Below are 23893 nucleotides of genomic sequence, written 5' to 3'. Positions count from 1 at the left end.
ATTTGTTATTTCGTTTTCTTCTTAATTTCAGTTTCATTTAATTTCCATTTTTACATAAACTCGACCCAAGACACTAACACATGATAGTGATCAAGCGGCCAAATTCGTTTCACCACCGCTTGCGCTATGTGTTAAGATTACCGCTAATATTTATTGAAATAATAAATATGATGAGGTAAAACAAAAACGAAGTAAACCCAATCCTAGTTTACATTTTGTGCATTTTTTAACGCCGAGTAGGTACAATTATATATATATATATATATATATATATATATATATATATATATATATATATATATATTGAAGGCATTGCCAGGGCCGCTGCAAGAAAGGTGGGCTCTCTCTACCGTGCTAGAAAACTACTAACACCCGAAAGTATCCTGTACCTCTATAAGGCCACCATTCGCCGATGTATAGAGTATTGCTGTCACATCTGGGCTGGTGCATCTGCTACTAGTCTCTCGCTCCTTGACAAGGTTCAAATGAGAGTCGCAAACCTGATAGGCCCTGAACTGGCATCTAAGCTTCAGCCTCTGTCCCATCGACGAAATGTTGCATCCCTCTGCCTTTTCTACAAGTATTTTAGTGGTAAATGCTCTGACGAACTGCAATCACTTGTGCCCCCACGATGTGAGCACCCTCGACAAACCCGACAGGCTGCTAAATTCCACCCCCACACTGTAGAGATCCCTAGATGTAAAAGATCTTTTTACTCCAATAGTTTCTTCCCCAGAACCGCTAGACTTTGGAATTCCATTCCAGGTCCCTGCTTCCCCAACAGTACTGACGTGCAGAAATTCAAGTGTAACGTGAACCGACATCTTGCTGCCCAAATCCCTACATAGTACCCCAGTAGTTGTTGCCCCTGATAGTAGCCCCCTACACCAAAGTGGCAGTTTGCCTTGTTTGGGGTGAAAATGTAATAATATATATATATATATATATATATATATATATATATATATATATATATATATATATATATATATGGTAAATATCTAGATCCGCTACTGCAGAACACCGATCACTCTAATTTGTTTTTTTTTATAGGTAATTGAGGTCGCTGACAACGAATCTGATAGTCAAACTTGGGGCAAATTTACCGTTTGCATCGTATTTACCCCTGAACCCACAAACTACTTTCCACCATTTTGCAGCTTCCATTTACGCTACGCGCATGCACGATGTAGCATAAACGACGGCTTCACCAAGCAAACTACATTGGGGGAGGGGATTTTTTTTTTCAGGACATAGAATTTTCTAATTTTTAAAAATACATTATAGCACTTTTTGGGTGGGAAATTTAAAATTAGCTGAAAAAGAAATAAAACAAGAAAAGGAAAGCACTCCAAGTTGGAGTAGGGGGGGGGTAATTTATCTGTTGTTTGTTTTTACCTGGAATATAGAATTTTCAAATTTTCAAAAAGTAACGCACCGACATTTACCAATTAGAACACCATTTAATATTTTCCGAAGATTTTACTGTTTACATTGGGGGCGCAAGCGGGGGGGGGGGAGCGGGTGTGATGTTGGGGCGCGCTTAGCAATTATTTTAACTGAGTGAATACCTCTAATATAATGTTTTACCAAAAATGCAATCTCTTGAACTACTGCACACCATCCAGCGACCCACTGTCTGGGAGGAGATAAAATTTGAAAAACAGAGACAGACACACATGAAGACAGAATTTTAAAATTCAACAGACAGAACTGAAGAATAATTGTCTGAAAACATTATGAAACAACAACTAAAAAAGATGAGGATAATAGTCCGCAAATCTATATATATAAAAGCGAAAATGTGTGTATGTATGTTCGCTTTTTGTGTATGTCCAAGAAAGGCTTTTTTCAGAGAACCGATTGGTCGCCTCACAACTTCTTAAAGCTTTTTATATCACGTCTAAATGATAATGTCTACGACTTTATAATGGTGGTCGCCTCTCTATTTAATGTTAAATATTCAACATTTTCGGATCAGAACGTGTTACTTTCGTTTTTCGGTATAAAAAAAGCGAAACTCGATTTGAATCACTGGCCCACGGACAGTGATCTCTAGAAAGCGATTTAACGTTTGGTCAATATCGGCTTATCGTCATATCAGACGGGTGCTTTCATTTCGAGACGAGACACTCCCCCTAATAAACAGAGAGCTGGTTTTCACCAAAGTTAGGTAAAAACAAACAAACCAGGTTATTGATCTCATTAAAAACTGTCCTGCAGAAAATATTAACTGCTGAATAGCTATTGCTTAAGATCGCCGCATGTGCATTAAGTATTTTTCGTATAAAAAAGGGAAGCCAACAGACTCGTGGTAAATAAAACACTGTCCCGCACTCAAAGTTCACGTCAATAACTCCTCAAAAATGGGCACCTGTTTTTTTTCATATTTTACTATTTTCCAACTGCGTATCAAAGCTTCGTTTTTTTTTTTAAAACAATCAACGATTTTTCTTTTTATTTACCCAAAATCACACATACCTATAAACACCCGGGCAACAGCTGAGCAGTTGAAGGTCAACCATTAGTCTATATATATAAAAGCGAAAATGTGTGTATGTATGTTCGCTTTTTGTGTATGTCCAAGAAAGGCTTTTTCCGAGAACCATCAATCGGCTCACAACTTCTTAAAACTTTTTATATCACATATAAATCATAATATCTACGAGTTAACAACGGAGGTCACCTGTCTATTTAATTTCCTCGGCTTTGAAAAGATAAATATTCAACATTTTTCACTCGCCACATGTGGATTAGGCTTTTTTGTATAATAAAAAGTACACTAATTCTGGCAGTATTTTTCCGGTTGCGATCGCCGGAAATGTCCGAAAGCAGTCTGATTCGATCAATTCAATGTGGAAATATTTTCCTTATGTCAGACAATTGCTATTCAATTTGGACAATAACCTTTTTATGGGGAGCTGGCTTACCCCCCCCCCCCCAATATCTTGGAAAAATAAAAATAAAAAAAGCGTTCCCGCAGTAAATGAAATACTACCCCGCAGTCAAATTTTACCTCAATAAATCATTAAAACATGCACCTGCCAATTCTAAATAGTTAAATAAATTCAAACGTGTTTCCATTAGTATTTCGCGGTGGCCCAATGGTTAACGTCGTATGTTATTTTTCATACTTTAATTTCCAACTTTGCCTCAAGGGTTCAGGTTTTATCCTCATACTTACCTACCAAAACATTTTTTTTTTATTTGACTCCCCCCCCCGGAATTTTGATTTATCCAAAACCATACACATCTCCAAACACCCGGGCAACACCAGGTACCCCCTGCTAGTCTATATATATAAAAGCGAAAATGTGTGTATGTATGTTCGCTTTCTGTGTATGTCTAAGAAAGGCTTTTTTCAGAGAACCGATCGGTCGCCTCACAACTTCTTAAAACTTTTTATATCACATCTAAATGATAATATCTATGACTTAACAGTGGTGCTCACCTCTCTATTTAATTTGCCCGACTTTGAAACGTTAAACATTCGACATTTTCGGATTGGCACATGTTACTTTCGTTTTTTGGTATAAAAAAAGCGAAACTTGATTTGAATCACTGGTCCATGGCCAGTGGTCCCTAGAAAGTGATTTAACGTTTGGTCAATATCGGCTTATCGTCATATCAGATGGTTGCTTTCATTTCGAGACGAGACACTCCCCCTAATAAACAGAGAGCTGGTTTTCCCCAAAGTTAGGTAAAAACAAACAAACCGGGTTATTGACCTCATTAAAAACTGTCCTGCAGAAAATGTTAACTGGTGAATAGCTATTGCTTAAAATCGCCGTATGTGCATTAAGCTTTTTCGTATAAAAAAAAGAAGCCAACAGACTCGTGGTAAATTAAACACTGTCCCGCACTAAAAGTTCATGTCAATAACTCGTCAAAAACGGGCACTTGTTTTTTTTCATATTTTACTATTTTCCAACTGCGCATCAAAGCTTCGTTTTGTTTTTTTAAAACAACCAATGATTTTTCTTTCCATTTACCCAAAAATACACACACCTACAAACACCCGGGCAACGCCGGGTACCCCCCATTAGTCTATATATATAAAAGCGAAAATGTGTGTATGTATGTTCGCTTTTTGTGTATGTCCAAGAAAGGCTTTTTTCTAAGAAGCGGTCGGTCGGCTCACAACTTCTTAAAACTTTTTATATCACATATAAATCATAATATCTACGAGTTAACAATGGAAGTCACCTGTCTATTTAATTTGCTCGGCTTTGCATGTGGATCAGGCTTTTTCGTATAATAACTACTAACACCCTAAAATATCTTGTACCTCTATAAGGCCACTATTCCCCCATGTATGAAGTATTGCTGTCATATTTGGGCTGGTGCATCTGCTACTAGTCTCTCACTCCTGGACAGGATTCAAAAGAGAGTCGCAAATCTGATAGACTCTGAACTGGCATCTAAGCTTCAGCCTCTGTCCCATTGACGAAACGCTGCATCCCTCTGCCTGTTTTACGACGTGAACACCCTCGACAAACCCGACAGGCTGCTAAATTCCACCCCCATACTGTAGAGATCCCTAGATGTAAAAGATCTTTCTACTCCAGTAGATTCTTACCCAGAACTGCTAGGCTTTGGAATTCCATTCTAGGTCTCTACTTCCCCAAATGTACTGACGTGCAGAAGTTCAAGTGCAACGTGAACTGACATCTTGCTGCCCAAATCCCTACATAGTACCCCAGTAGTTGTTGCCCCTGATAGTAGCCCCCTACACCAAAGTGGCAATGTGCCTTGTTTGGAGTGAAAATGAAATAAAAAAAATAAAAATAAAAAATGAATAAAAGCGACACTAATTCTGGCGGTATTTTTCCGGTCGCGATCGCTGGAAATGTCCGAAAGAAATCAGCTTTGATCAATGTGGAAATATTTTCCTTATATCAGATAATTGCGGTTCAATTTGGACAATCCCCTTTTTATGGGGAGCTGGTCCCCCTCCCCCAATATCTTGGGAAAATAAAAATAAAAATGTGTTCGTGCAGTAAATGAAATACTACCCCACAATCAAAGTTGACCTCATTAAGTCATTAAAACGTGTACCTTCTAATTCTAAATACTTAAATAAATTCAAACGTGTTTCCATTAGTATTTCGTGGTGGCCTAATGGTTAACGTCGCACATTTTTTTTTCACACTTTAATTTTTCAAGGGTTCGGGTTCGATCCTCATACTTACCTACCAAAACTTTTTTTTTTTTTATTTGACTCCCCCCCCCCGGAGTTTTGATTTACCCAAAACCACACACATCTCCAAACACCAGTGCAACGCCAGGTACCGCCCCCCCCCCGCTAGTAAATAAATAAAAAAATATACAAATTACTCATCTCAAAAGAATTCTAATAATTAAATAATATTTAATGGTTCTTGTCCAGAATTCCGCATTTATAATAAAGAAAAATTGACAAAACAAAAATATTATCATCTAAAAATCACATAAATTGATCCAATAGTTTTAGAAACAAATTTTATGAAAAATTAAGGAGCGTCTATCTTGCCCACCATTTTTGAAAAAAAATCTCAAAAAGCAATAACCCAATAATCCAAACTTACAAATTTTATATTGTAATGCCTACAGATTCCTATTAATCGCTTAAAAATGATATTTTTTTATAAAAATTAAACTACTTGATCAATTTACGTAATTTTTGGAATATGATATTTTTGTTTCGTCATAGGTACATATGTCATACAGATTTTTTTTTTGTCTATTAATATAGGGAGAATTCTGGACAAGAACTAAACTAAGTATTAGATTAGCATATGTTGAAGAAAATCAGAAAAGTACTCACTGTAAGTTAAACTTGGGATATGCGTAAAAATCTTTTTTTTTTCATTGTATAAGCATTTTTCATTAAATATACATTTTTCATTATATATACGTTTGAACACATAAGTTACTGACAGCAAATTTCTTTTTCTGATTTTTTTTGTTAAAATAAAGTAAAATTTTTAACTTATATATTTTACGTAAGATGGCCTCCTTGAGTAAGTATGTGAGATTTCGACCAATGACATTCCCACTCCCTACTCTTCTTATGTCCTTATGCCTAATTTGTGTGATATGAAATGTATTTTGCTAATTTGTATAATTAAAAAAGAAAAAATCATTTTATTCTACTTTTCAGCGTTTTCATACCAAGTGTTTGCTGGTTTGAAATCTACATTTTGGGCTTTGCAGAATCGGCTCGCACGAAGTACCATCAACCATAATAATAATAGACCCTTTTCTATTGTGATGCCAGAGAAAGTTTCTCCAATTCGATCAGTTCCGTCCCATATTCCAACGCCGCCTTACGTATCAACGACTCCAGGGCAAGATGCTTGTCCACTCAACATTGAGATTCATTCACAGGAAGGAATTAATAGAATGAAAGACGCTTGTCATTTGGCCCGTAAGATCCTCAATCTTACAGCTGAGCAGTTGAAGGTCAGTTCCTTTTTACTTACCTCCCCACAAAAGCAAAGTTAAACACAAGGTCAGTTTTTAATATGGGGAAAATCCAGCTGTCTAAAAAGGGGTCCTCTGATTTAGAACAAAAATATAAATTGACTCAGTTTAGAAGGATGTCTTCTTTACTGACTGAGAAGAGAATGGACAAAGGGTTACAGTAGAACAGATGTTACACTTTGTTCTTAGCCAAAGGTCAGCTAAGAATGAATATGATTGGTTATTTTGTTTTTACAGCATATGAGCCCTTTCCCTGTTATTTGGTTAAATCCAGTCAAATTCGTAAAAGTTTGTAGAAATCATCAGCATCATCATCATCTACCTCTCTCTCTTATCATAATTATCATCAGTCTTAAGGAATTGACTTCTAAACTAACCTATCTCTGACCAGATCTTCATTTATTCCTTTAACCCCGGGTCCATTTTTATTATTTTCTCCTACGTTTTCCTTTACCTTTCTCCTGTGAACTGGGTCTGCTACCTCAACTGTTCTACATCTACTAACTCAAGAACTCTCCTCTATTCTTTCATTGTGGCCATACTATCAAAGTATGCTTTTATGTACACATATCCTTATACTGTCCAGATTCTCAATCTTCCTCTGAGGTCATAAAAACTAAATCTGTCTTTAAAACTCATATTGCACATCAATCATATCATTTTCATATAATTTCTCTCCATATGCAACGCATGTCCTCGACCTTCACTGGCCAGGTCACACTTCGATACTTCATCACATTGTGTACACATGCTTGATAGGCTCTTCCGTTGGTCGACAGTGGTAACACTTTGCTGGTTAGTAAACACAGAAGTTTCCAGAACTTACTTCATCTGCATCTAACTCTAGCAATCGCTTTAGCACCTGCTCCACCCTGTGCTTGATAGACTCCCATTTTGGTCAAATATTTTTTCATGGTGTTTAGTTTGTTACATGCAGTAATTTTTAGATGTAAACTTTTACTCTTGTCACATATATTGACTAGTTTATATGAGGAATGAATATTTATTATACTTCCTCTCCCTCAAAGGAGAAGGTAATACCTGGGAGGATATTATCATGACAAACGAACATATATTACCCTAAGAACAGAAGGTAATTCCTGAGACAATGAGACAAAAGCTAAACGTTTTGGCTTCGATTCTCAATGGTGATGCACGAGTCATTTATTTTTTTTTAACTTTTTAAATCATTATTATATAATGGGCCCGATATAATAATGAATATAAAATCTTCATTAATCAAAATATCATATTTAAGCGTATTTTACAACCGGGCAATATTGGGCTGCCTGCTAGTTAGTAATAGAAGCAATAGTATAGTTTTTTCCTTCAGACAGACAAATACCAAATCTCTATTAGTAATAAAAGTAATAGTATAGTTTCAGTTTCAGAGAAAGATAAAAAAAATCTCCATTATTAATCAAAGTGTAACATTATACACGTTTACATATGCGTTAACATGTAGACACTCGGGACCCAACACGTTGTAGCAGAGTACATCACAAGGAACATAAGACAAGTAATAACTTGACTCCTTTTTTTTTTTGTTGTAACACGGATTTATTTCCAGGTACTTTCCTGAATAAAACATGATCATGCTCCTTCTCTCTGACCTCTGTCCTCTCAAAAAATATAATCCACGTCTCTAACATGATCGTCCTCTCTAATGTGCTCTTTCTTATTTTTTATGGTCTTTTGCTTTTTCTTTAGTGTAACATTATTTCGCACACGACTCAGTATGTGCGTATAGCCGCCATACACGCATACGCGCTCTGTTACAAAAGTATAATTTGGTCTTCGTACAGCTACCAAATCTCCATTATTAACATTATTAATCAAAGTAATGGTATGGTGTTATCTTTTACTCAATTCTGAGTGCGCTAACAAATGAGACTACCTTCACTGACTATAGAAAAGATGAGAGTGCCCAGCAGAAAGGAACTTAGTTTTGACGGCTTCTATTATTTGCTCATTAAAGGATCCAGCTGAAAGAGGGCTACAAATAATTATTTTAATAATAAATATTATTAATTCTTATCTACATATGTATACTTTTATCTTTGTTGAATCATCATTATGGCAGTAACTGTTTAAACCAGTCATACGATTTGAATGTATGTATATATTAGTGATACATAGTAATAATCAGTTTCAAGTGAGAGTCTTCTGGGGGCTGAAGGTTCAATCCCAATTACAGGTGATACTAAGAATTACTTGGCATTTCAACCAAGTCATGGTTGACAGGAAGAGAACAATCTGCCCCTGTGGATCAAATAAAAGATCCAATTGGACAAGACACACCTGAAAACAGTTTGAAAAGAATTTCTGAAAACTACCTGGCAAATATACTCGGTGGACCAAGCATGAGAGAGATTCAAACTATTGTGCTTAAAGGGATGGTTAGAATCTTAAAAAAGATCTCTCGGTTGAAATATATGAACAAACGGATAAGAAACTTGGAAAAAAACAAAATTATGTTTGCTGAAATGTTGTGAGATGTGAACAATCCTAAATAAATGATCCTCATCTCAAAAAATGTGATCCAAATAATCCCATTGTTCATTTCATTAACGAGTTGATCATTCCGAAGAATCTAAAATAGAAACCCTGAATACAGCACACATAATATCCATGATCAAATATTCTAACTGTTGGAATTTCAGACTAACCAATTGTCTTATATTTTCCCTCCTTTCTCTTTACTAAAAAAAAAAAAAAACAGTATCTGCCTCAAAAGGTACACACACGTTTGCATTTAAAAATTTTCAAAAATAACTTCTCATTGTTTTTAATTTCATAACTTTTCTTGCAATAAAAAAAAATTTGTAAGCTTAACATAAGTATTTAATTATTTTTTTGTTATTAATTATGCGGCATAATGGAGGATAGTCAAGTGCAAGTTAGTTCGATGCCTTGACTCGGATCTCCTCTGATGACGAGTATGATGATCATTTAGTAGTAGCTTGATCCATCTTGGATCTATCTAAATATAAATGCTTTCAAAGAAATAACAACACCATTCTTGCAGTTCACATGTTTATTATATTTCTAGAAACAAGAGCAGTGAATTGTGGTTATTTAAAGTATTCCATCCCACCTCTAATGACATATATATATATATATATATATATATATATATCATGGTGATCCCCAACTACGGGATCATAAAATGTAACACGGTCTAGTCTCAGAAAAAGGCATTCACTGAAACCATGCATATATCGTCAGATGTACAAAAAAATGTGCAGACCCTAAGTCCGTGCGGTAATGCAATTTCCACATCAATGGGATTTTGGAGATACTAAATCAGTATTTTCGCTTTCCAGGACATCTCTGAGGTTGGTCATTTTAACTTTTTGTTCTAATTAAAATCAATAGTTTTCACTACTATACTGAAGCACTCTTAGCCATAACTTTTAAATCGCCAACTCTACATTCTGACTATACCTCTCACATATATAACATAAAATTAAAGACTAACTCTGAAATATTTCTATTTTAATCTACTCCAAATGAAGAAAAACATGTGTGCATGTACATATATATCTCTGATGAGTTGTTTGGTATATACCATTCAATGTAACACGTGTAAGACGTACGATATATCAAATAAAATGATATGAATGTGCTGCAAATATACTTGTGGTATTTGAATTGTTTACAAATGACATATACGAAATATATATATATTGGGTATATTCTAAAATACCAAAATAGCAATAGCAGAAAAAGTGATAATTAAATAATTAACAATGTTATAAATGATGACATTTTGATAAGAATTTTTTTATAAAAATTTTTAAAAACGTCTTACTTTTATAATTTTTATGTATGATTACAATTAATTGATTAATTAAAATTAAACAAAAATTTCTGATCTTATTTGTGATTTATTCAATTAATCTATATATAAAAAGCAAAATGTGTGTATGTATGTATGTATGTTCGCTTTTTGTGTATGTCTGCAAAAGGCTTTTTTTGCCATGATTCTCAGTCGGCTCGCTCATTCTTAAAACTTTTTATGTCACATCTAAATCATAATAACTACGACTTAACAACGGGGTTCGCGTGTGTATTTAATTTGCCCGACTTTTATGAGCTTGCCGCGTCTTGAAAAGTGAATGATCTGGCTTGCAGCACAAAACTAGGTCAGATATCACGCCACTTCCTCGCACCTATTTATTTTACTTTATAAACCTTCACATAATGCCCTTATCAGTTCCTCTCCATCGTGGCCGAGATGGTTAGGTGTCTGGCTTTTTTTCCATTTCGTTTCCACCTTCACATCAAGGTGTCAGGGTTCAATCCCACCTTCCGACTAAAACTTTTTTTTTTTAACACACATACCTTCAAACACCCGGGCAAAGCCGGGTAGCCCCCCCCCCTAGTAGTAAATAAAAAATAATAATTAATTATATATTTAACACACTTGTATATAGCAGGTTATCAACACACACACATACAGGTATAAGATTTTTTTAATTTAGACTTTTTTTATTATATTTTTATTTTCCACCATAAATATAATTTTACTTTTCACTCTTCAATTATGCCACCTCGAAATCCCAGACTTTTTATTTCCATCAACTTTTTTTTTGTTTTTTAGGTAGGAATGACTACGGATAAAATTGATGAAATCGTCCACCAATTGTGCATTGATCATAACGTCTATCCATCACCGCTCGGCTATCTTGGTTTCCCCAAATCTGTATGCACTTCAGTCAACAATGTTGCATGTCATGGCATCCCAGATTCAAGACCACTCCAAGACAATGATATCATTAACATTGATGTCACTGTGAGTAACAGCCTTTCTGCTATTCTATTAATGATACTTGCCTTCATTAGTTTCAGCTGCATAAACACACTAGCCGGACCCCATGGAAAGTCCACTGTTGCTCTTTTTTATCCATACTCTAAATATAATTATCAACTAAATATTTTTTTTAAAGTAAGGTAAAACCAAATATTTTAATCAATTTATTCATTATAATAATTTAAATCTTTTTAAAATAATCTATTTGTTATTGTAAAAATAATTATCAACTAAATATTTTTTTAAAATAAGGTAAAACCAAATATTTTAATCAATTTATTCATTATAATAATTTAAATCTTTTTAAAATAATCTATTTGTTATTGTAAAAATAATTATCAACTAAATATTTTTTTTAAAGTAAGGTAAAACCAAATATTTTAATCAATTTATTCATTATAATAATTTAAATCTTTTTAAAATAATCTATTTGTTATTGTAAAAATAATTATCAACTAAATATTTTTTTAAAGTAAGGTAAAACCAAATATTTTAATCAATTTATTCATTATAATAATTTAAATCTTTTTAAAATAATCTATTTGTTATTGTAAAAATAATTATCAACTAAATATTTTTTTAAAGTAAGGTAAAATCAAATATTTTAATCAATTTATTCATTATAATAATTTAAATCTTTTTAAAATAATCTATTTGTTATTGTAAAAATAATTATCAACTAAATATTTTTTTAAAGTAAGGTAAAACCAAATATTTTAATCAATTTATTCATTATAATAATTTAAATCTTTTTAAAATAATCTATTTGTTATTGTAAATATAATTATCAACTAAATATTTTTTTTAAAGTAAGGTAAAACCAAATATTTTAATCAATTTATTCATTATAATAATTTAAATCTTTTTAAAATAATCTATTTGTTATTGTAAAAATAATTATCAACTAAATATTTTTTAAAGTAAGGTAAAACCAAATATTTTAATCAATTTATTCATTATAATAATTTAAATCTTTTTAAAATAATCTATTTGTTATTGTAAAAATAATTATCAACTAAATATTTTTTTAAAATAAGGTAAAACCAAATATTTTAATCAATTTATTCATTATAATAATTTAAATCTTTTTAAAATAATCTATTTGTTATTGTAAAAATAATTATCAACTAAATATTTTTTTAAAATAAGGTAAAACCAAATATTTTAATCAATTTATTCATTATAATAATTTAAATCTTTTTAAAATAATCTATTTGTTATTGTAAAAATAATTATCAACTAAATATTTTTTTAAAATAAGGTAAAACCAAATATTTTAATCAATTTATTCATTATAATAATTTAAATCTTTTTAAAATAATCTATTTGTTATTGTAAAAATAATTATCAACTAAATATTTTTTTAAAATAAGGTAAAACCAAATATTTTAATCAATTTATTCATTATAATAATTTAAATCTTTTTAAAATAATCTATTTGTTATTGTAAAAATAATTATCAACTAAATATTTTTTAAAGTAAGGTAAAACCAAATATTTTAATCAATTTATTCATTATAATAATTTAAATCTTTTTAAAATAATCTATTATCAACTAAATATTTTTTTTAAAATAAGGTAAAACCAAATATTTTAATCAATTTATTCATTATAATAATTTAAATCTTTTTAAAATAATCTATTTGTTATTGTAAAAATAATTATCAACTAAATATTTTTTTAAAATAAGGTAAAACCAAATATTTTAATCAATTTATTCATTATAATAATTTAAATCTTTTTAAAATAATCTATTTGTTATTGTAAAAATAATTATCAACTAAATATTTTTTTTAAAGTAAGGTAAAACCAAATATTTTAATCAATTTATTCATTATAATAATTTAAATCTTTTTAAAATAATCTATTTGTTATTGTAAAAATAATTATCAACTAAATATTTTTTTAAAGTAAGGTAAAACCAAATATTTTAATCAATTTATTCATTATAATAATTTAAATCTTTTTAAAATAATCTATTTGTTATTGTAAAAATAATTATCAACTAAATATTTTTTTAAAATAAGGTAAAACCAAATATTTTAATCAATTTATTCATTATAATAATTTAAATCTTTTTAAAATAATCTATTTGTTATTGTAAAAATAATTATCAACTAAATATTTTTTTAAAATAAGGTAAAACCAAATATTTTAATCAATTTATTCATTATAATAATTTAAATCTTTTTAAAATAATCTATTTGTTATTGTAAAAATAATTATCAACTAAATATTTTTTTAAAATAAGGTAAAACCAAATATTTTAATCAATTTATTCATTATAATAATTTAAATCTTTTTAAAATAATCTATTTGTTATTGTAAAAATAATTATCAACTAAATATTTTTTTAAAATAAGGTAAAACCAAATATTTTAATCAATTTATTCATTATAATAATTTAAATCTTTTTAAAATAATCTATTTGTTATTGTAAAAATAATTATCAACTAAATATTTTTTTAAAATAAGGTAAAACCAAATATTTTAATCAATTTATTCATTATAATAATTTAAATCTTTTTAAAATAATCTATTTGTTATTGTAAAAATAATTATCAACTAAATATTTTTTTAAAGTAAGGTAAAACCAAATATTTTAATCAATTTATTCATTATAATAATTTAAATCTTTTTAAAATAATCTATTTGTTATTGTAAAAATAATTATCAACTAAATATTTTTTTTAAAATAAGGTAAAACCAAATATTTTAATCAATTTATTCATTATAATAATTTAAATCTTTTTAAAATAATCTATTTGTTATTGTAAAAATAATTATCAACTAAATATTTTTTTAAAATAAGGTAAAACCAAATATTTTAATCAATTTATTCATTATAATAATTTAAATCTTTTTAAAATAATCTATTTGTTATTGTAAAAATAATTATCAACTAAATATTTTTTTTAAAGTAAGGTAAAACCAAATATTTTAATCAATTTATTCATTATAATAATTTAAATCTTTTTAAAATAATCTATTTGTTATTGTAAAAATAATTATCAACTAAATATTTTTTTAAAGTAAGGTAAAACCAAATATTTTAATCAATTTATTCATTATAATAATTTAAATCTTTTTAAAATAATCTATTTGTTATTGTAAAAATAATTATCAACTAAATATTTTTTTAAAGTAAGGTAAAACCAAATATTTTAATCAATTTATTCATTATAATAATTTAAATCTTTTTAAAATAATCTATTTGTTATTGTAAAAATAATTATCAACTAAATATTTTTTTAAAATAAGGTAAAACCAAATATTTTAATCAATTTATTCATTATAATAATTTAAATCTTTTTAAAATAATCTATTTGTTATTGTAAAAATAATTATCAACTAAATATTTTTTTAAAATAAGGTAAAACCAAATATTTTAATCAATTTATTCATTATAATAATTTAAATCTTTTTAAAATAATCTATTTGTTATTGTAAAAATAATTATCAACTAAATATTTTTTTAAAATAAGGTAAAACCAAATATTTTAATCAATTTATTCATTATAATAATTTAAATCTTTTTAAAATAATCTATTTGTTATTGTAAAAATAATTATCAACTAAATATTTTTTTAAAATAAGGTAAAACCAAATATTTTAATCAATTTATTCATTATAATAATTTAAATCTTTTTAAAATAATCTATTTGTTATTGTAAAAATAATTATCAACTAAATATTATTTTTAAAGTAAGGTAAAACCAAATATTTTAATCAATTTATTCATTATAATAATTTAAATCTTTTTAAAATAATCTATTTGTTATTGTAAAAATAATTATCAACTAAATATTTTTTTTAAAGTAAGGTAAAACCAAATATTTTAATCAATTTATTCATTATAATAATTTAAATCTTTTTAAAATAATCTATTTGTTATTGTAAAAATAATTATCAACTAAATATTTTTTTTAAAATAAGGTAAAACCAAATATTTTAATCAATTTATTCATTATAATAATTTAAATCTTTTTAAAATAATCTATTTGTTATTGTAAAAATAATTATCAACTAAATATTTTTTTAAAATAAGGTAAAACCAAATATTTTAATCAATTTATTCATTATAATAATTTAAATCTTTTTAAAATAATCTATTTGTTATTGTAAAAATAATTATCAACTAAATATTTTTTTTAAAGTAAGGTAAAACCAAATATTTTAATCAATTTATTCATTATAATAATTTAAATCTTTTTAAAATAATCTATTTGTTATTGTAAAAATAATTATCAACTAAATATTTTTTTAAAGTAAGGTAAAACCAAATATTTTAATCAATTTATTCATTATAATAATTTAAATCTTTTTAAAATAATCTATTTGTTATTGTAAAAATAATTATCAACTAAATATTTTTTTAAAATAAGGTAAAACCAAATATTTTAATCAATTTATTCATTATAATAATTTAAATCTTTTTAAAATAATCTATTTGTTATTGTAAAAATAATTATCAACTAAATATTTTTTTAAAATAAGGTAAAACCAAATATTTTAATCAATTTATTCATTATAATAATTTAAATCTTTTTAAAATAATCTATTTGTTATTGTAAAAATAATTATCAACTAAATATTTTTTTAAAATAAGGTAAAACCAAATATTTTAATCAATTTATTCATTATAATAATTTAAATCTTTTTAAAATAATCTATTTGTTATTGTAAAAATAATTATCAACTAAATATTTTTTTTAAAGTAAGGTAAAACCAAATATTTTAATCAATTTATTCATTATAATAATTTAAATCTTTTTAAAATAATCTATTTGTTATTGTAAAAATAATTATCAACTAAATATTTTTTTTAAATAAGGTAAAACCAAATATTTTAATCAATTTATTCATTATAATAATTTAAATCTTTTTAAAATAATCTATTTGTTATTGTAAAAATAATTATCAACTAAATATTTTTTTTAAAGTAAGGTAAAACCAAATATTTTAATCAATTTATTCATTATAATAATTTAAATCTTTTTAAAATAATCTATTTGTTATTGTAAAAATAATTATCAACTAAATATTTTTTTTAAAGTAAGGTAAAACCAAATATTTTAATCAATTTATTCATTATAATAATTTAAATCTTTTTAAAATAATCTATTTGTTATTGTAAAAATAATTATCAACTAAATATTTTTTTAAAGTAAGGTAAAACCAAATATTTTAATCAATTTATTCATTATAATAATTTAAATCTTTTTAAAATAATCTATTTGTTATTGTAAAAATAATTATCAACTAAATATTTTTTTAAAATAAGGTAAAACCAAATATTTTAATCAATTTATTCATTATAATAATTTAAATCTTTTTAAAATAATCTATTTGTTATTGTAAAAATAATTATCAACTAAATATTTTTTTAAAATAAGGTAAAACCAAATATTTTAATCAATTTATTCATTATAATAATTTAAATCTTTTTAAAATAATCTATTTGTTATTGTAAAAATAATTATCAACTAAATATTTTTTTTAAAGTAAGGTAAAAATCAAATATTTTAATCAATTTATTCATTATAATAATTTAAATCTTTTTAAAATAATCTATTTGTTATTGTAAAAATAATTAGCAGCTACATGTCTCTACTATTACATAAAAGGAACTGTGTGTGTATGTGTCTGCATATGCATATATAAGTTCGTTCCCTACGGACTCGGAAATGGCCGGGCCGAATTTTTAAAACTTTCACACAAAGATACTTGATGTGTCTGGGAGTGCTCTTACATAAGTTTTGTATCAGAATGCATCTGATAAGTATCGAAAATTGATAGTCGAAAAAATCTGGTTAAAAAAGAATTCCGATTTTGACCAAAGTTAACACTTTTATACAACCTAACATCACAGCAAGGTATAGATATATCTGCATAGTATTCAGGTGCAGGATTTCCCCACTCAGTGAAACAGGCCCATAGATCATGTCAAATCATCCATTTAGGAGACTCTCTTTGATATAAAAACCTGTGTTCTATATTATAACTACATACATCTTGTCACTGAACCACTGGGTAAGGGTTGGTTGGTTGTTTTTGTTTTACGGCATATCAACCCTTTTCGGGTTATTTAATGCAGAATCCAAAGATTTTGAAGAAAATTTTTTTTTATAGAATATATTTGTTTTCACGTCGGTTTCTATTTAACCCATAGTTGGGACCCTAACAGGTACTACCACTCCGGGTCAGAGTGGATCTGGGAGCAATGGTAATTAAAGGGTGGCTCCACACTCCTCAAAGCCCACAAGCTGGGGCCTCACCACTGGATATAGTTTAAGGTCATATCCAGGACCCCCATTGAGGGACTTTTACCCTCTGCAGGGGGGGGGGGCAGTCGGCGTATTCTAATGCCCCACCGACAGGGCCACTGGGTAAGGGAGGCCTCCTTAGTCATGGAAATCTTCCTAGGGCTGGAGACTCAAACCTTCAATTACTTAAGGAATTGATACACTGCACCTATTGCACTCCTTCTTTGTCTATTAGCAAGGTTTAGACATACCATCATAGGGAAACTTGATCTTGATTCCTGACTAGGGCAAACTGTCTCGCTCTTTACCACTCTTTCTCTTTATTTTCGCAACATTGTGATAATTGTTTGTCACTCAGCTTCACCTGACTACTCGGGCTCTCTCTTGTTCTGACATATTGAGGGTACAGATTTGACAGCTTGTCTAGCTGTTGTTTCCGACTGATAGTACAGGAGCCCTAACTCTTAGTGCATAAAGTTGCATAATATTGAGATAACTGTAATACTTCGGTGGATATTCTCCCTTTGCTAGCAGGGCCATGAATTGCTGGCTGTAACCCCAAGCTGGGAGGTTAGGGTACTGATACAACTTTTGAACCAAACAAAATTGACTTTGCAGTTGACTTTTTCAACTGTTTATGTAAACAGCCAGCAGATGTTGAAATGCTTATCCAATCAAAATGTGTGAAACACAGACAAGTTAAATTGTAAATTGATTAAATCATAAATTGGTGATTATCAAGAAATTCTAACTGAGAAAAAAAAAAGATGTGAAAAAAGTCAACAATACTGCTACCAAAGGTAATAATAATACTTAAGGTTAGTCTAATGTTAGGGTAAAAAAAAAAGAACAATATGTTCGGTTTTTGTCTGGTTCAAAAACTAAACCAATACTGGAAAATTTAATTCATGTGAAAAAAAAAATATATAAAAGTTGTTTCATTAATTTTTTTCATAAAAAATTTTTTTTTTTCTATAAAATTAAGCATGAATGTTTTTCTGGTTTTAAATGCTGTTTCATCGTTCAAAACTGTACAAGTACCAAAACAACTGAAAGTTAGTGCATTATTATATAGGCAAAAATATCATGATAAAATGAATAAAATTATGTATTATTAAAATCTTTGTACAATTAAAAGAAAACAATTTGAAAATAATAATAATAAAATCATGACAAATAGTAATAAGAAAGCTAATAATGTGCAAAAATGTAACTGTAAGAATAGCTGCTAAGGGGTCATAATTAGAGATTTGGTACTTGGGGGGGTCATCAGATTTTTATCTGTTTGTTAACTGTTTCATGACTGTACATGCGCAAATTGTTTACATGATAGCTTTCTTATGTTAAGAATAAGTAGGTTTGAAAACACTTTAAAAAGATTGTGTCAAGCTGGCCAAATGGTTATTGTACTTGACACGCTGTCTTTAGGTTTTGGTTTTGATCTTGGCTCAAGTATTTTTTTTTACTTACAATAAGTGAACTGTTTAAAAAAGTATAATACTTGCATGCACATGTCTCAGTTTCTGTATGAATTAAAGTATAATATTCACGCATATTATACAACCAGGCAATGTTGGCTGGCCTGCTAGTCTAAAATAAATCTAAGAAGTTGATAATTAAGGATAGTAAAATAATGTAGATAAAAGTTTCCCTTAGTCAGAGTAAGGTTACCCTTTGTTCATTACACCAAAATCTCATTCATACAAAGAAAGTATTATTAATTGAAAGAATTATATATACTCCTATAAATTCGTTTTTTGTCTGTGTGTATTGATATACATATTAAAACTCCTTTTTTCTATTTATTTAAAAAGAAAATACAATTTTCTTATATATGTGGAATTGTAATTCACTAGCAAAAGATCTAGCTAATTTGCATATTCTTTTAAACACTCATTTTAATTAATTCCCTATTAGTTTTTTCGGTTTTCTTATGGGATGTTCATCTTTAGTTAACTATTACGTGTAATTATATTCATGCAGATATTCTACATGATTTATACTTGCATAATATTTGCGTAAAAAGTTTACAGTAAACACAAAATTGTTTCCATATATATTTATGTATACGTATATATTTTTGTTTAATCTATAAAAGTGAATGTGTCTCTGTGTGTACATTTTCCTATGCAATAACTCTGTCAATTTTCAGTTTATAGACTCGAAATTTGATATACAAGGTACTGAGATTTGGGAAAATCTTTGTAATCCGTGTTCGGCCAGAAATTTGTCTGTAAAAGGGTCAAAGTTCAACGATTTGACCTTTGATAACTCTACCAAACTCCTCTGACAATTTTGGGTCTAAACGCTTGAAATTTTAGATATAGGTTCCTTGGACATGGATCAAACTTAGTAAGTTGATTTGAGCCCAAAACAATAAATGTTAAGGGGTCATAATAGGAGTCAAAGGTAAAAAAATTGACCGCTTCTTTTTATGCTCAACATACACATCCAAACACCCGGGCAACACCGGGCTGAAATGCTAGTATATATATATATATATATATATATATATATATATATGATAATTGCTGCTTATTGTTAATTCTCATAGCAGTCCAATCCTGGTTGAAGAGGTCGATAACAATATTTTTAAATTTTAGATATTTATTGTTTTTATCTACAAACATTAGTGTCTCACGCTTATGCAATTTTCAATGCAGAAAATGATAATTACTGGCGGGCAAATGATTTGAACCCACTTGCAAAATCACCTTTGATTCTGCAACTTAGTATTCAACCCCTATGCAACCATCAAATAATATGTAAAAAAGAGAATTTAATTCTGAATTTTTTCATCTCTTATATAAAATGTGTGTGTGTGTATGTTTGTATGTTTTATGTTTGCTAAAAACTTTTTTCATATACATAGTACACGTGCCAACTCAGTATCATTAGAAAGGCCGTTCTCTCGGACAAATAATATGTAAAAATTGGAAAAAATGGTTAATTATTTCGTATAGAAGAGGGTCACATAAAATCGTTTCTTTCTAAATGATTTCATCAACTGCACATGCATCAACCACTGTCCTCTGAATTCGTTTAACTATAAAAATTTTCAGCATGATTTGTAAATTAGCACTGTAGCCCAGTTAGGAGGTTGTCTCATAACCATTAGTTTTGAGGTTCGCATACACCTACTAGTGGTCGTTTTTTTTTTTTTTTGCATTTAAACAGGGTTGTTTTGTATTTTTGGTGGCTAATTATATTAAAACAAAAAACAATTTCCTTATTTTTTTTATCAGAGGTTTAAATCAACTGAGAATTAAATCGTTATTTAAAAGAAACAAAAATTCCAATCCAGTTACTATTCTTTAATTAAAATAAACAAAAAAAAAAAAACAAACTTTCTTTCATTTACATTTTTTAAAGTTTTTTTTTCTTTTGCATTTAAACAGTTAAAAATTTTAAATATTTTTTGTTTTGTACACTATTATTTATTTCGTATTTTTTATCGGCGGTTAATTAAATTAAAACAAAACATTTTTCTTATTTCAAGGGTTACCTAAATAATATTCTTTTTTACATCGTAACTGCTTAATTTTTTTTCTTTTAATACCACAATAAGTTACAAGTAATCATTTTTAAACGGTTAAAAAAACTTCTAGTCCAGTACGGACTATAAAGTAACTCGGTCGTTGCAACAGGCTGTAAAGTAATGCACGTATATTAAACTAAAACTATGCTTAAAATGCACTCATGGCTGTTTGCCAGTAACTTTTTGCCTTCTTTCCCTCTTTTGCATTTCACGTTTGAGTCCACCCACTGTGGCTCATTTTTTTTTTCAGCTGCATGGGTACTCCTTGCTATTTTGATTGTAAGAAAAGTTGTTTTGAAATTTTTTTTTTTTTTTTTTGGGGGGGGGGGTCCAGCACACGGTTAACACCCGCTGGTATATAGTCATCAAAAAGTGCTCAATATCCAGAGAATAGCTTCTTCTCTTCATATCCCTTCTACTGAAATGTTTGGTGGGGAGGTTGTCATATATTTTGGGGCGATTACATTTTTGTGTTTTTAAGTACGATTACTGCGTCCTTTATTTTTGAAATTGTTGTGGGAGTATTGACGTTGCCAACAATGAAGTTGACATGATAATGAAAAAGTGCTCAATATCCTTAATATAGCAGATGTGTCCAAATCGAACTTCATGTGGACCCGGGTAACACCAGGTACTCCTGCTAGTCTATTATATAAAGGAGAAATATCTGTTAGTGTGAATATATATATATATATATATATATATATATATATTCACACTAACAGATATTTCTCCTTTATATAAGTATATATAAAGGGCAAATGTCTGTTAGTGTGAATATATATATATATATATATATATATATATATATATATATATATATATATATAAGCGAGATAAGACACTGATAGAATTTCAGATGAAAAATCCTGATAGATATTACTTGAAGTAATACTTTCAAGGAGATCAAAAGGTGATTTTGCAAGTGGGTTCAAGAAGATATCTCACTACTGATGCAATTCTCTATCTATATAAAAGCCAAGTACGGCCAAGGATGGAATACTGTTGCCATATCTGGGCAGGAGCTGCCAAAAACAGCCTATCATGCCTTGACAGAGTACAAAATAGACTTCGTGGTTTAGTGGGGGATGCCCTTTTCTCTACCCTGCAACCCCTCTCCCACAGAAGAGACGTTGCGAGCCTATCCTTGTTTTATCGTTATTTTCATGGCAGGTGCTCGTCTGAACTCCAATCCCTGGTCCCCCCTCGCCAATCTTTCACGAAAAACACCCGTCTAGCTGAATCCACTGTGAAAAATTTCCCCCACTCTATATCTGTGCCTAAATCAAAACGCGGATTTCATGAGCAAAGCTTCTTTCTTAGAACTGCACGCCTGTGGAACTCTGTTCCGTCTGCCTGCTTCCCTCCGGACTACAACTTGGATGTCTTCAAGTCTAATGTTAACAAATTCCTAATGAACCGCCCCCCTAATTAAACACTTCATAAAATCTCCTCACTAACGTGATGTACTTACAATAACCCTTATCCCTGAGTGGCTTCCGGGCCTTGATAAGTGGTGATCACTGTGTAAAAAAAAAAAAAAAAAAAAAAAAAAAGATCCTAGCCAAAAAGGAAAAGCTCAATATTTAAGAATAGAGCAATATATAAGTTTTGTGGTTCAATTTTAAATTCTGAAAAAAAAACAACAGATAGAGACATATTTAAGAATTTTCAACTTCTCTTTTCGTATAATTTTCTCCATATAATTATCCACAACCACTCAAAAAACTATTTTCAATAATTGTGCTGAAAAGCAAAATAGCGTCCATTCGCAGCTGAACATTTTGCTAACTGCATTTCATTTCCTCTGATGATATAGCCATTGTTGAAAATCCATGGATTAAGGAAATTAAAATAACCCCTTCTATATATTCCTTTGTTAAGCAATAAATTCTTAAATCGAATATATGTCTCTATATGTTGTTTTTTTCAGAATTTAAAATTGAACCATGAAACTTATGTATATGTATCTATATAAAGGGCAAATGTCTGTTAGTGTGAATGTATGTATGTGTGTTTATATATCTTGCTAAATCTTTTGAAATCCAAATTGAATAAGAATGATTCTGATACTGTCTTGAAAGACAGGCACTTGAATGCATATGTGAAATTTACAACAAAATATTAATCATTTGAATTCGTAGCAGTAAGCCAACATCAGTGGATTTTTTTTCTTTTACCAAAACAATCATTAACAATGTTTTCTTTTTCAGTTTAATCTATCCAAACTGATATAAATTATTGCACAGTAAAAATAATTAAATTAAAACAAAAATCATTTAGCAAGTGTCGTCAGATGCAACAGGCATGGGCAATACCAGGTAGCCCTACTATTCTATTATATAAAGGGCAGTCTTCTGTGTGTTTTTATGTTTGTATGTTCAGCTAATGATGATGATGACAAATTTCACACATTATTTTACAAATAAATGGACGTAGAAATCAGATGAAAACAAAAATCCAATTGGTCAGTCTTAAAGACGCCTGGACTTATTTTTGTTGTTGTTGCATATATGTGTACGTATTTGTATGTGTATATGTGTGTTTGTATTTGTATATGTGTGTGTGTATATATGTATGTGTGTATGTATATGTATGTATCTATGCATGTATGTGTGTATGTATATGTATGTATCTATGCATGTATGTGTATTATGTATTGTGTATGTATGTATATATGTGTATAGATTTGTATGTATATATGTGTGTATGTATACCAATGACCGTCTTCAGTGTCATGTCTGCTTGAGCGCGTGAATTCGTCAGCAGGACCAAAAAAAAACAAAAAAACGCCATTTTCGAGCTCAT

At 28.9% G+C, this 23893-nt stretch overlaps 1 protein-coding gene across 4 annotated transcripts in view; it reads left to right on the top strand.

The window, feature by feature from the left end:
- The window catches only part of LOC145303467 (methionine aminopeptidase 1D, mitochondrial-like), a 52773-nt gene that overhangs the window by 22281 nt on the left and 6599 nt on the right, over positions 1 to 23893 (top strand). For all 4 annotated transcript variants that reach the window (XM_080144809.1, XM_080144807.1, XM_080144808.1 and 1 more), the window contains exons 2-3: positions 6143 to 6444; positions 11072 to 11263. In XM_080144809.1, coding sequence (XP_080000935.1) covers positions 6253 to 6444; positions 11072 to 11263 — 384 coding nt within the window. In that variant the 5' untranslated portion in view covers positions 6143 to 6252. The remainder of the gene's footprint in view (positions 1 to 6142; positions 6445 to 11071; positions 11264 to 23893) is intronic.

The sequence above is a fragment of the Euprymna scolopes genome, chromosome 19, assembly GCF_053919585.1.
Source record: "Euprymna scolopes isolate OS-2025 chromosome 19, ASM5391958v1, whole genome shotgun sequence".
NCBI lineage: Eukaryota > Metazoa > Mollusca > Cephalopoda > Sepiida > Sepiolidae > Euprymna > Euprymna scolopes.
The sequence above is the reverse complement of the archived record's forward strand: the minus strand, read 5'-3'. Positions and strand labels throughout refer to the sequence as shown.